Here is a 12,666-nt window from a genome sequence, read left to right on the forward strand (position 1 = left end):
TTTAATCTTTTTCTTTATAGGATTTCTGAATATAATAATCACTTTACTTGGAAATCCAATTTTAAGCCCTTTTTGGACCTTTGAAGATGATGAATTTTTTTCTATACTTCTCAACTTAGGCTAATTCTTGCTTAGGCTGTTAATTACTAATTTGAAACTTAGTATTTGATTAAAATCTACTTCTTGAAACTTGTATAATCAAGAAGTATTGATTTGCCATGGTTAAGTTAGATAAAACATTTCAAATCAATTCTGCCATGTTCCTTCTTTTTCTGTAAGGCCACTTAAAATAGCATGATGTGATTTTGTTTCACATTTTGTTAAATTTGTAGCAGTTCATATAACAGACTTACCAATAAAGTGAACATATCACTCAATGTCTTTTTTTATGTTCTTTACAAAATAATAATTGCTTCTACTGTAAGTTCAAATTTAAACACTTTTTAGCTTAACCCAACCAACCTAAACTAATCTAAGAATAATTTTAGCACTGAGGAAATATAGCATTATTTTTTCAAAAACAATGGGAAAAGATGGCGCTGAGAAAATGTAGTATTATTTTGTTGAAAACAATCAATAACTGAATCAATGTTGAAACAATCAATGAACTTCAATTGAAAATTTGTCATTTTATGAGCTCAATAAAGTGTTTAAATTTGAATTTGCAGTAGAAACAATTATTATATTTGTACAGAATGTAAGCATTGAGTGGTATGTCCACTTTATTAGTAAGTCAGTTATATGAACTGTCATAATTTTTTGAAAATTTGTCATTTTTAAGAGCTCAAAAAGTGCTGAAATTTAGAAGCAATCATTATATTTATAAAGAAGATGATAAAAGGCATCAAGTGGTATATTCACTTTATTGGTAAGCCAGTTATTAAAACTGTTATAATTTTCCCAAAATTCAGTTGAAAATGCCATTTAATCATTAATACCAGTGAAGTTAATCATAATAAAATATAGGCTACTAAGACATTATGAAAATACAGTACTTATAGTTTGTATTATAATATGATTTGGGCTATATATTTGCACATTAGGGGGTGGGGATAAAGTAACTTAACCTTACATAACCTTATCCCCACCCCTGATGTTAGTTAGTTAGTTAAGTTTATTAATAAAAATAAAACTTAATAAAATATGAACACAAATATATATATATATATATATATATATATATATATATATATATATATATATATATATATATATATATATATATATATATATATGTATATATAATACATGAAAAACAAAGTCATTCAACTAAATGTTCTAGCCTGTCCATGAGCCAGCATAGGCAAGTTGTTCTAGGGGCATGTCATGAATAGAAGAAAACAGATTTTAGAACTAGTTATAAGCACAAATTAAATATACCAGAAATACTGATAATACAATAGATATATATATATATATATATATATATATATATATATATATATATATATATATATATATGTTTAAGAAAATACATAATTCCTTGTTGAGTTGTTACTAGAGTCACCATAATGACCAAAAAAAAAGAGAAAAAACTCTAGAAATAATCTGCTATACTGCTTCACACACCTCAAAAAAAAAAAAAAAATGAATAATACCTAAGGACTCATTAATAGGATATATTTTTCCCTTGACTTTATTTCTAAATTTTTCAATCCAGTTTATATCATTAATAATCATATTACTATCCAGTTATTTTTTGTATCTGTTCACTGTCAATAAAAAGGTTTCATCCCTATTTTGAACTGTTTTACTTAAATAATAACTTAAAACCCATAGCTAGAATACATTTTTTCCTCAACTTTATTCCTAAATTCTTCAAACCTTGCCAGAGAAGCTTGAAGAAATCATTGTTATTATACTCGAACATAAATAACTAATGGTGACAAAAATCCCATAAACCAGCAGCTGGTAAAATTTCTTGTCTTCCATACTCAAAATTCACAGAATCACTATAAGATTTATTGCAGAGTAAACCTAGTGCATTATTTTGGAGAACTCAAATTGGATGCACTTACTGCAGAAATGTCCCTAACCATACCAAAGAACAATGTAAAATATACAGATATATTTTTAAGGAATATAACAACCTTAAAATGCAATATCAGATAAAGTGTACAATTTTTTAAAGGATTCTAATGGTTTCATGATAAAATCACTGACATGTTCCCAGCATGTCTCCTAAACAACAAAGTTTCATCAATTATAATACCTAAAATACTTGATACAAGTCCTCTTTTCATTCTCTCCATAACTGAATTTTAATTGAAAAATCCATGAATAATATGTATCTGTTCTTGAGAATATAATAAAACTACTCTTAGCCAGGCGAACTTGTAGTTTATTTATGCACATCCAAGTTGAAACTATTTCTAACAATTGTTTAATTAATTCAATTAATCCCTTCTCAGTTCTTGCAGACAAACAAGCAGCATGTCATCAGCAAACACTCATTTCAGCAATAATTTGCTGAAATTGTTTGAGACAGATCATTTACAAATATTAATAATAATAGCTGTCTAAGAACAGAATCAATCCTGTGGAACTCCACATGTAATAAGAAAGCTTGTGAACACTTTGAGTCAATCTGAACATTATGTAGCCGCCCTGCTAAGAATGTATATAGAAAGTTAAGCCCAGGACCTCTTATGCCATAAAACTCACACTTTAGAAGTAGGAGATTATGATCTACTGTGTCAATAGCTTTCATGATATCTAAAAATATTGCTAAAACCTCATAACCTTCATCAAACACTTGATTTATTATGCTGCTTAGATAGGCCACTGCTTTTTCTGTTGTGTAATTATGCTAAAGTCCAAATTTGGTACAAGCTATTGCACAAAAATGCTCTAAATATGCAGAAAGCCTGGTAGCAAAGCACTTCTCTAAAATACATGATAGCACAGGAAGAACAGAAATTGGCCTATAATTTCCTAGATTATTTTTCTCGCCACCCTTATGAACAGGAGTCACATGAGTTACTTTAAAACAAGATGGGAGAAAACTATCTTTTAATACAGAATTAATTAGGGTTAATAGTGGTTTCTTGATTAGTGGCAGAATAAATTTACCCACTTTCAACAGTATGACATCACTACCAGAGACTTTACTTTTCATTTTGTAGATGATCTGTTTCCTTACTTAATGATACAGGTGCTAAACACATTGAAATCTCAGATACAAAATGACCAAGGTAGTCAAAAATGCTTGGATAATGTAACATTGGACAGATTCCTTCAGCAACACGTTTTCCTACTACTGAGAAGTAATTTCCAAATACCTCTGAGACAGCATCAGCACTTTTTGGGCATTACTTCTTGGTTTAAATATTTCAAGTGGGACCATTTTCATTGGCTGCTGAAGTACTTTTTTAATCATGCACCATGTTTTTGCCATACATTCCTCAAACTTCCTTGAGTAAAATTCTCTTTTTGCTTTTCTTAATAATTGATTCTGAGGATTGTGATAATTATTGTATATTCTGTCATTTAAATCGTATTTATGATCGATTTTTTTTTGTAAAGTTTGTCTCTAATACACATCAATTTCAGAAGGTCTGCAGTTACCCATGGCTTTTTTGGGGTTGTCTTACACTGTCTTTTTTTTTCTTCGACACTGCTTTTCGAATTCTCTTTGGATAATCTGGTAAAACAAATTAAATCCCTTTTCATTATTAGATGCAATTGACAACCAAGAGAGATAAAACTCTACAAAAAGAAAACTTCAAACGAGACGACGGCCAGTAGAATTGAAAGACTAAAACAATGCGGATATTTCGCCTGTATCCAAACAAGGCGTCTTCAGCACAAGATAGAAAATTAAAAGAAAACTAATCTAAAAACAAATAAAAACCACCACCAATAATAATAAATACAATCATCGCTACTTATCCACATAGGGAAAAGCAGCTATTTGAGTTACAAAATAGTCCAGTTGCTCTTTGATTCTCATTGAAGTAACTCAAATAGCGGCTTTTCCCTATGTGGATAAGTAGCGATGATTGTATTTATTATTATTGGTGGTGGTTTTTATTTGTTTTTAGATTAGTTTTCTTTTAATTTTCTATCTTGTGCTGAAGACGCCTTGTTTGGATACAGGCGAAATATCCGCATTGTTTTAGTCTTTCAATTCTACTGGCCGTCGTCTCGTTTGAAGTTTTCTTTTTGTAGAGTTCTTTTTGCATCTGAAAGAACTTTCAGATGCAATTGATAAAATGTTATCCCAATTCATTTGAGATAAAACATTTGTATAACACAAGAGAACTGTTTTATTTAAATAATGCCAAGAAAACTCATTCCTTAACCTATAACTGTTTCCTAGAGGAATAACATGTCTAGAAAACACACCAAAATGGTCCTAAGTATCACTAACAAGAACATTGGGGAATCAGGGTTAACATTGGACAATATATTATCAATACATGTTGCAGATGTATCCATGACCCTTGTATGTATGTTGATTGATGGAAGTAATCCCAATCATATGGAAATATTCAATAGTTGGCTGCTCTTTGCATTTTTTTCAATCAGGTCAATGTTTACATTGCCCACAATAAAACACCAGAGATTCACAGGCAACTTTTTGAGCTGCTCCTTCAAAAGATCAAAGAATTCATCATATGAGGACGTGAGTGGTACAGAACTATTAAACAGCAAGAATAATTGCCTAAACAAATATGAAGCATTAGTGACTCAAACACCATATCCCAATAAATAGTTAAGTCGCTCTGAATGGCCACTTCAATATCCAATTGAATATATACTGCCAGGCGTAATTGCCTTTTTTGTGTAAAATTATATCCCTCTAGACCAAGCAATTCTGAATTATGATCATTAAGTCATCTCTCAGTTAAAGCTATCTCTTCTATATTAGCTGATATTAATATTTTTGAATTCCCACCTTCATCCTCATTATGCCTTGATCGTTTTTTCCATCCCATCTTTAATAATTAATTAATAATAATTAATAATTAATGAATTCCGTAAAAATCAATTCACAATAACAGTCCAAAGTTTATTAATAATAACCAACATAGTAATAAATTTATTAATAGGCTCTACTAATATACCATTAGTATTCTTACTTGAACAGGTAAATCTGTATCCACAGAAACATTATCAGTGAGATTTTATATCCAATTCTCTTGCAATGGATAACCTTGAATAATGGCGCGCTAGGATTGATACTCAAATGAGCAAACATATAGACCAAATTATACAAGTCCAATGCATTTTGTCACCTGTTATTTGTCACTATGAAACCAATTATTTTAGATCTTAAATTAATGAAACTTCTCAAGTGTTTTCTGGATTGTACAGGAGTACCTTAGTAAACAGTAAGTAGCCCGATTTAAACATTAGAGGAAAAAGTTATCATCCTCAAGGGTCATTTGAATCCAGATTTATGGACAACGGCCTCTGTAAAGGGCTGCCTCGACCCTTTCGGGGTACCTGCAAGACTGGGAAACTTGCGGTCAATTTTTCCCACTTGAGGAGTGGCGCCCCTCGAGGAAATTATAGCCTAGTAAACAACACAGCACTCGTACGGGATTCTGATTATTGGATAATTTTCTGGGCTTGGTTTGTTTTGATGGGCGTTTTCGGGCTGAAAAACCTCTTCCTAGCTAATTTATCTACTATGGGCTGCCTCCCCGTAGTAGCATAATATTTGTAGGCATGAATATATAATGAGTCGGAGGTAATAGGCTTGGGACTGTCTGTGCAGGATTTCGACTCTTGTTGATAGAAGAGCATCGCCAAGTGCTGAAAACCATGTTGTGACCAAGATGGGCCCAGGATTGCACAAAGCCTCCAACTTACTGGAGGTCCCAGGGACTTCTTGCTGTCCGGTTCTAAGCCGGCTTAAGCGCTTCGGTGTAGACTTGAGAAGATATGTTGGTCCCCATCCTGCACTGGTATCCGGGATCACTGCTTTTCTTGAGGCCAAAATAATTTCAAAGATTTAAAGAACATGAAAATTGGAACTTGGAATGTTACGACGTTAAAAAATGACTATCGCATCGACATTTTGACTGACGAATTCAGACGGTTTGAACTGGATTTATTAGGAGTTTCAGAAACTCATATCCCAGGGGTAGGAAGCATGAAATTAGGTGACATAGAATTTGTTTACTCAGGAAGGAAGGATGGGGTACATAGACAGGGAGTAGGGCTCATGATGAATAAGGAAGCTGCTAAGTCTTGTTTAGGCTGGGAAGGTATTAATAATAGAATACTAATTGCTCATTTTATGACTAAAAAGTTTAGGGTATCAGTTATAGTAGTATATGCCCCCATTGAACCAACTGATGGAGATACTAGTGACTCAGATGAATTTTACTTACAGTTACAGGAGCAAATAGACAGGGTACCAGGTAGAAATATGGTGTTTTTGCTAGGAGATTTTAATGCCCAGGTTGGTAGAAATAGGGATAGATGGTATCCTAGCCTAGGTAATTTTGGTGTAGGAAAAGAAAACAGTAATGGCTATAGGCTTTTGCAATTTTGTAGGTATAACAACCTAGTTATAACCAATACGGTGTTTGGTCACAAAATGGCCCATAAGTTGACATGGTATTCACGTGATGGTAAGACAGCAAACCTTATTGATTATGTTATTGTAAACAGAAGACTAGCAGGATCAATACAAGATACTAGGGTGTATAGGAGTGCCGTTATTGATGTTAAAAGTAAAGATCACCATCTAGTAGTGTCTAAGGTTAATTTAAAGCTGAAATTTCGGAAGAGTAACTCCCTCCCGGAAAGTTATGATGTTGGTAGACTTCAGGATGAAAATTTGAGAAAAAAATTCCAGGAACAGTTGAGTACTAAACTTGAGGGTTTAAAATTTGACAAAGTGGAAGATGGATGGAATAATTTCAGAAAAACAATTTGTGAAGTTGCTGATGGTGTCCTAGGGAAGAGTGCTAAGACAGCAACTACGAATATTAGTGAAAAAGCTTTAGGTTTAATAGAGAGTAGAAGGGGTTTGTATAAGAATTATCTGAGCGATAGGTCGTATGAAAACAAAAGGAATGTAAAGAAAGTGGAGAAAGCATTAAAATATGAACTAAGGAGATGTGAAATGGAGGCGATGGATAAAATTGCTGAGGATCTGGAAGATGCGGCTAGACGGCATAATAGTAAAATATTATACTGGCATGTTAATAAATTGAAAGGGAGTAGCCGATCCGGACTAGTCCCAGTTAAAGATAGAAATGGGGTCACAATTAGTGATAAGGAAAAAGTTAAAGAAAGATGGGTGGAACATTTTGAGAATGTGCTAAACCGAGATACAGTTGCAGGAAAAGATATAGATGAAAATGAAAAAGTTTGTGATACCTTGGATGTGAAGGAAGATTTGTTTAGTGAGGAAGAATTAGCGACAGTACTAGAAGGATTAAAAAATAATAAGGCCCCAGGTGCTGATAGTATGATTAATGAGTTCCTTAAATATGGTGGCTCTGAGGTTAGGAATAAGCTACTGAAGATTATGAACATGATTTTTGAAAAAGGGGAAGTACCCAATGATTTTAGGAAAACCTTAATTAAACCACTGTATAAGAAAGGTGAAAGAGTGAATGTCGGAATTATCGAGGCATTAGTCTGGTCTCTGTAGGTAGCAAATTACTGAGTAATATGATACTTTTTAGACTGAGACATGCTGTAGACAAGGTTTTAAGGGAAGAACAATGCGGTTTTAAAAAAGGTAGAGGATGTGTCGACCATGTTTTCACTCTTAGGTTAATAATTGAGAAGTCCCTTCGTTGTCAAACACCTTTGGTCCTTAGTTTTATCGATTATGAGCAAGCTTTCGATTCTGTTGATAGAACAGCGTTAACAAAGGTCTTATCGTTATATGGTATACCAGAAAAATACATTAAAGTGATTTGCGCTATGTACGAGAATAATACTGCTGCGGTTAAGGTAGGAAATGAGGTTAGCAACTGGTTTTGTATTAAATCAGGAGTTAAGCAGGGTTGTGTTCTATCCCCCTTTATATGGATCATTTTGATGGACTTCGTCTTAAGGAGCACAGGAAAGGCAATTGGAGACCATGGAATCAAATGGGGAGGAAGAACGCTCCTGGACTTAGATTATGCTGATGATTTAAGCATATTAGATGAAAGTGTGAGCAAAATGAATGAATTTTTAGAGGTTTTACGAGTTCAGGGTGCTAAAATAGGCTTGAAAATTAATGTTAAGAAGACTAAGTCACTAAGGTTAGGAATAAGTGAAGATGAACAGGTGACCTTAGGTAACGAAAAGATTGATCAGGTTGGGAGCTTCAGTTACCTTGGTAGTATTATTAGTAAAGATGGTGGGAGCAGTGAAGATGTTAAAAGTAGAATAGCTAAAGCTCAGGGTGTTTTTTCACAGTTAAAAAAAGTTTGGAAGAATAGAAAGATAAGCCTACAAACCAAGATTAGAATATTGGAAGCTACAGTGATGACAGTGGTCAAATATGGCTCTGAAGCATGGACACTCCGAAAAGCAGATGAAAATTTACTAGATGTTTTCCAGAGAAATTGCCTACGGATTGTTCTGGGTACCCGGCTGACTGACCGTATTTCAAACAGTAGGTTGTACGAAAAGTGTGGTTCAATCCCGCTTTCTGGGGCTATAATGAAAGAAAGGTTGAGATGGCTAGGCCACGTTCTACGGATGAAGGATGACAGATTACCGAAGATTGTCCTTTTTGGCCAACCGTCTGGGGCTACACGGAAAGCAGGTCGTCCTTGTCTGGGTTGGGAGGATGTCATAAATAAGGATTTAAAGGAAATGGGAACTTCCTGGGAGGGTGTAAAGAGGGAGGCTTTAAATAGATTAGGTTGGAGGAGGAGCGTGCGTAGCTGTGTTGGCCTCAGGCGGTTTGGTGCTGCAGTGAGTTATTAGTAGTTAGTAGTAGTAGTAATTTAAAATGCTCCATATTTATCCATAACAGTTCCATAGGTTACAATATGTCTCACCCTCCTTCATGGTCCCAGATATAGCCCCAAGATATATAAAATCTAAAATGAAACACCTGAACAATATAATTCTTGTCTCGGGTGTCTATTATTCAGATTATTATGTTTCCTTCCATTGTTATTCACAATATCCTTCCACTCTGACAAGGATAGGCTGCATCTAAAAGGTTTGAGCTGTTCCTGTCCTGTGAGATGGTTGGGGGGTTTCTACTCCATCATAAACTTCCTCTATTCTTATTTTCAGAAGGGTAATCCTGCCCGCATGGCCTAATAGTGGTGTCAGGGTGGACCTTTCATAGCTTTGTCTAACCAAACCCTTGACTGCAAACTGCAGTGTAGGGTAACTTTGAGGACTTGCACCCCTCAAGGAAATTCTTGCCTAGTAAATGACTGCTGCGTTTACACTTGATTCTGATTAAAGGATAATTCTCCATGTTTAGTTTGTTTTGGTGTTTTTTAAGGGAGGAAAACCTCTTCCTAGCTAAGATACAAATTTTATGCTGCCTCTTCATAGTAGCATAATATTTGTTGGTGTGAATGTATAGTGATCTGGAGGTGATAGGTTTGGGATTCCTCGTGTAGCATTTTGAATCTTGTTGGTAGAAGAGCATCACCAAGTGTAGGAAACCATGTTGTGAACAAGATGAACTCAGAATTACACAAAGGCTTCATTCATACTTGAGGTTCCTGGGACTTTCTTTTGTCTGGTTTTAAACCAGCTTAAGTCCTTAGTGTATGCTTGAGAAGATGTCTTAGTCCCCATCCTGTACTGGTGTCAGGACAATTACTTTTGTTGAGGCAATAATAATATTATTGCTTCAAAGAACATAGTATGAAAATTATAATTTCAAATGTTAAAAATAAGTATCACATTGACATTTTGACTGACAAATTCAGACACTTTGAACTAGGCTTATTGGGAGTTTCAAAAACTCACATCCCTGGGGAAGGAAATGTGAAATTAGGTTATGTAGAATTTGTTTATTCAGGCAAGTAGGATGGGATGCTTAGGCAGGGAGTAGGGCCCATCATGAATAAAGAAGCTGCTTGGTTTTGTTTGGCTTAGGAGGGTGTAAATAATAGAATTGAACAGTCTAGACTGCAAATCAATGATCCAAAGACAAAAGCTGTGTCAACTAACAGTTCGCCCATGGGAATCCAACTAGGAGATAAATACATCTGACAGGTGACATACTTCAAGTATTTAGACAATACAGTAAGTTCCAGTGGCAACTCTGAAAAAGAATTGTGCACCAGAATACTAGCCAATGTAGCATCTCAGAAACTTCTACCAGTCCGGAAATCCACAGTAAACTCACAAAAGCTGAAACTCAGACTGTTCCTGAACAATGTTTTGTCTGTTCTGAGTTACTCCATGGAATGCCTAAAGCTAACTGTAGAACAGGAGAAATGTCTTACCGTCTTTGAAAATAATTGTCTTTCCTGGATCCTAAGGATCAGCTGGAGAGACCATGCCAGCAATGGCAAGATCTGTACTTACACATGCCAACCAGACATTGCCTCCATTGTGATGCAATGATGATGTTAATACCTGGGACATATCCTCCTTGTGCCAGACTATAGACTTCCTAAAATGCTCCTCCACCAGCAACTGTAAGGCATCCATCAACAACGAAGGCCAAAGAACAAACTCCAAATAATATATGAATGTGACAGAAGAAACCTCCTGACAAGTCTCATCCCAGAGTTGGAAAGTATCTACTCAGTAGCCCAGTTGAGGGAAGATTGAATGCTACTCTTTGAAGCCCTATGTGTCTCTAGAGACGCCAGAGGAACTAAGGTCTAAGGCTATAATAGAATACAAGTTGCTCATTTTCTTACTAAAAACTTCTAGTTATTAGTAATAGTAATATATGCTCTGTAGAACCAACTGATGGAATTAGTAGTTACTTAGATGAATTTTACTTACATCTAAAGAAACAAATAGATTGGATACCTGGTAGAAATATGGTTTTTTATTAAAGATTTTCAGTGCTAGGCTGGTAGACATTGATATGGATTGTATCCTAGCCTTGGTAAATGTAGTGTAAGAAAAGAAAACAGTAATGGTTACAGACTGCTGCAATTTTGTAGCTTTACAAATCTAGTTATAACTAGTATTGTATGTGGTCAAAAAATGACCCATAAGTTAACATGATACTCACACGATTGTAAGATAACCTTATTGATTATGTTATTGCAACCCAAAGACAAGCAGGACCAATGCAAGAGTCAAGAAGGTTAGTATCTGGTTTCATATTAAATCAGGAATGAAGCAGGGCTGTGTTCTATACCCGTTTATACTTATCATTTTGATTGACTTTGTCCTAAGGAGCACAACAAAGGCTACCTGAAAATATGGAATCAAGCAGGGAAATAAAATAAAAATTTTAGCAAAATGAAAGGATTTTTGGAGGATTTAAAAGTTAAGGGTACAAGATTAGGTTTGAAAATTAATGTTAAACTTTAAAGACGTAAAACTAAGGAATTTACAGCTTCTTTGAATTTTAGTTAAGAACTGGTCATATTTTTCTGCAAATCTCGAAGTAGAAAATAAATGAGGTAGCTCTCAGTTAGAAAAATCTTTTTGTCTCAAAGCCATCAAAAACCAGAACTACAGCGCTATTTAATAAATTTTATCGTGTTAGGCTGCAATCAAACAACCTCTTCTTTTATACTGAGCTGAAAAACATATGTGGTAGTTTTCTTGTGTTCTCTCTTTTAATCCAATTTAATTTTCTCTCCATTTTTTTTTTTTAATTGAGTAGTTTTCTGAATTATAAATGAGAATTTTGTACTAGAATCCTTCTATTTGAAATCTCTTTTAAAATCTTATTTTATTTTATTATTCTTATTATTTTATTATCATCTTTTTCAGCTTTTCTATTGGATCTCAAGGATTTCAGTTTGCATGGCAATCTGGTACACCTTCCCGATCCAAAGGCTTTGAAGTGAGTGAACATCTGCCTAAACGTCCACAACCTCAGTACATGAAATTTCTGAATGAGAAGAGAAAGACACTGAAAGCTGAAAATCCAAATTGGAGCAGAAGTGGTTAGTTCAAGTTTATTTGTAATTATGAGCTGTTTTTTTTATTAGTTGACGTATATTTTTCTGTGTGGCACATTTTTTTTTACTTTTAAAAAGGGAGGAGTCACTCTTAGATTGCTCTTCTTATCTACCAATTAATGCCTCCTGTGTTTTCAGTAAAATTCTTGAATATGTACTTCTACCCTTTGTGACTAATGATATATGTGAAGAAGACAATCAGTTGGGTTTTTGGTATGGAGTAGAGTGTCAGTATGCACACCGTGTATTATCTTCTTTACTTCTTGGAAATTCTTTGAAGAGAAAGGGCATTTATCTTTGTGTTTTAGGTCTATTGTAAGCATTTGATAACGGTTGTTATAGTCAGCTTTTTATTCTCTTGATGTCAATGGTGTTAATATTTTGTTATAATGCTTCATCACTTTTGATTTTCTAATTCTTTTCTTCAGCTGAAGTCGGTGCCAAGAAACATTGTTAAAACGAAAAGAGGTTTAAGGCAAGATGGATTTTTTATATCCCACCCTTTCCAGATTGTGTATTTCGGAGGTTCTAGCTAAGGTTTCGGCTACTTATTTGTCGGGTTTTCCTGATATTTCTTATCATGCCTATACTGATAATATGTCTTCGGTTGGGCTTTCTTATATGATTT

At 34.3% G+C, this 12,666-nt stretch overlaps 2 protein-coding genes across 2 annotated transcripts in view; both read left to right on the forward strand.

The window, feature by feature from the left end:
- LOC136032312 (transcription factor A, mitochondrial-like) overlaps positions 1-12,666 on the forward strand; it is an 83,654-nt gene that overhangs the window by 1,013 nt on the left and 69,975 nt on the right. Inside the window, exon 2 of the mRNA XM_065712611.1 lies at positions 11,848-12,023. Coding sequence (XP_065568683.1) covers positions 11,848-12,023 — 176 coding nt within the window. The remainder of the gene's footprint in view (positions 1-11,847; positions 12,024-12,666) is intronic.
- LOC136032344 (uncharacterized) overlaps positions 12,215-12,666 on the forward strand; it is a 29,125-nt gene continuing 28,673 nt past the window's right edge. Inside the window, exon 1 of the mRNA XM_065712667.1 lies at positions 12,215-12,251. Within this exon, the coding sequence (XP_065568739.1) occupies positions 12,215-12,251 (37 nt within the window). The remainder of the gene's footprint in view (positions 12,252-12,666) is intronic.

The sequence above is a fragment of the Artemia franciscana genome, chromosome 10 (assembly GCF_032884065.1).
Source record: "Artemia franciscana chromosome 10, ASM3288406v1, whole genome shotgun sequence".
In the NCBI taxonomy this organism is placed as follows: Eukaryota; Metazoa; Arthropoda; class Branchiopoda; order Anostraca; family Artemiidae; genus Artemia; species Artemia franciscana.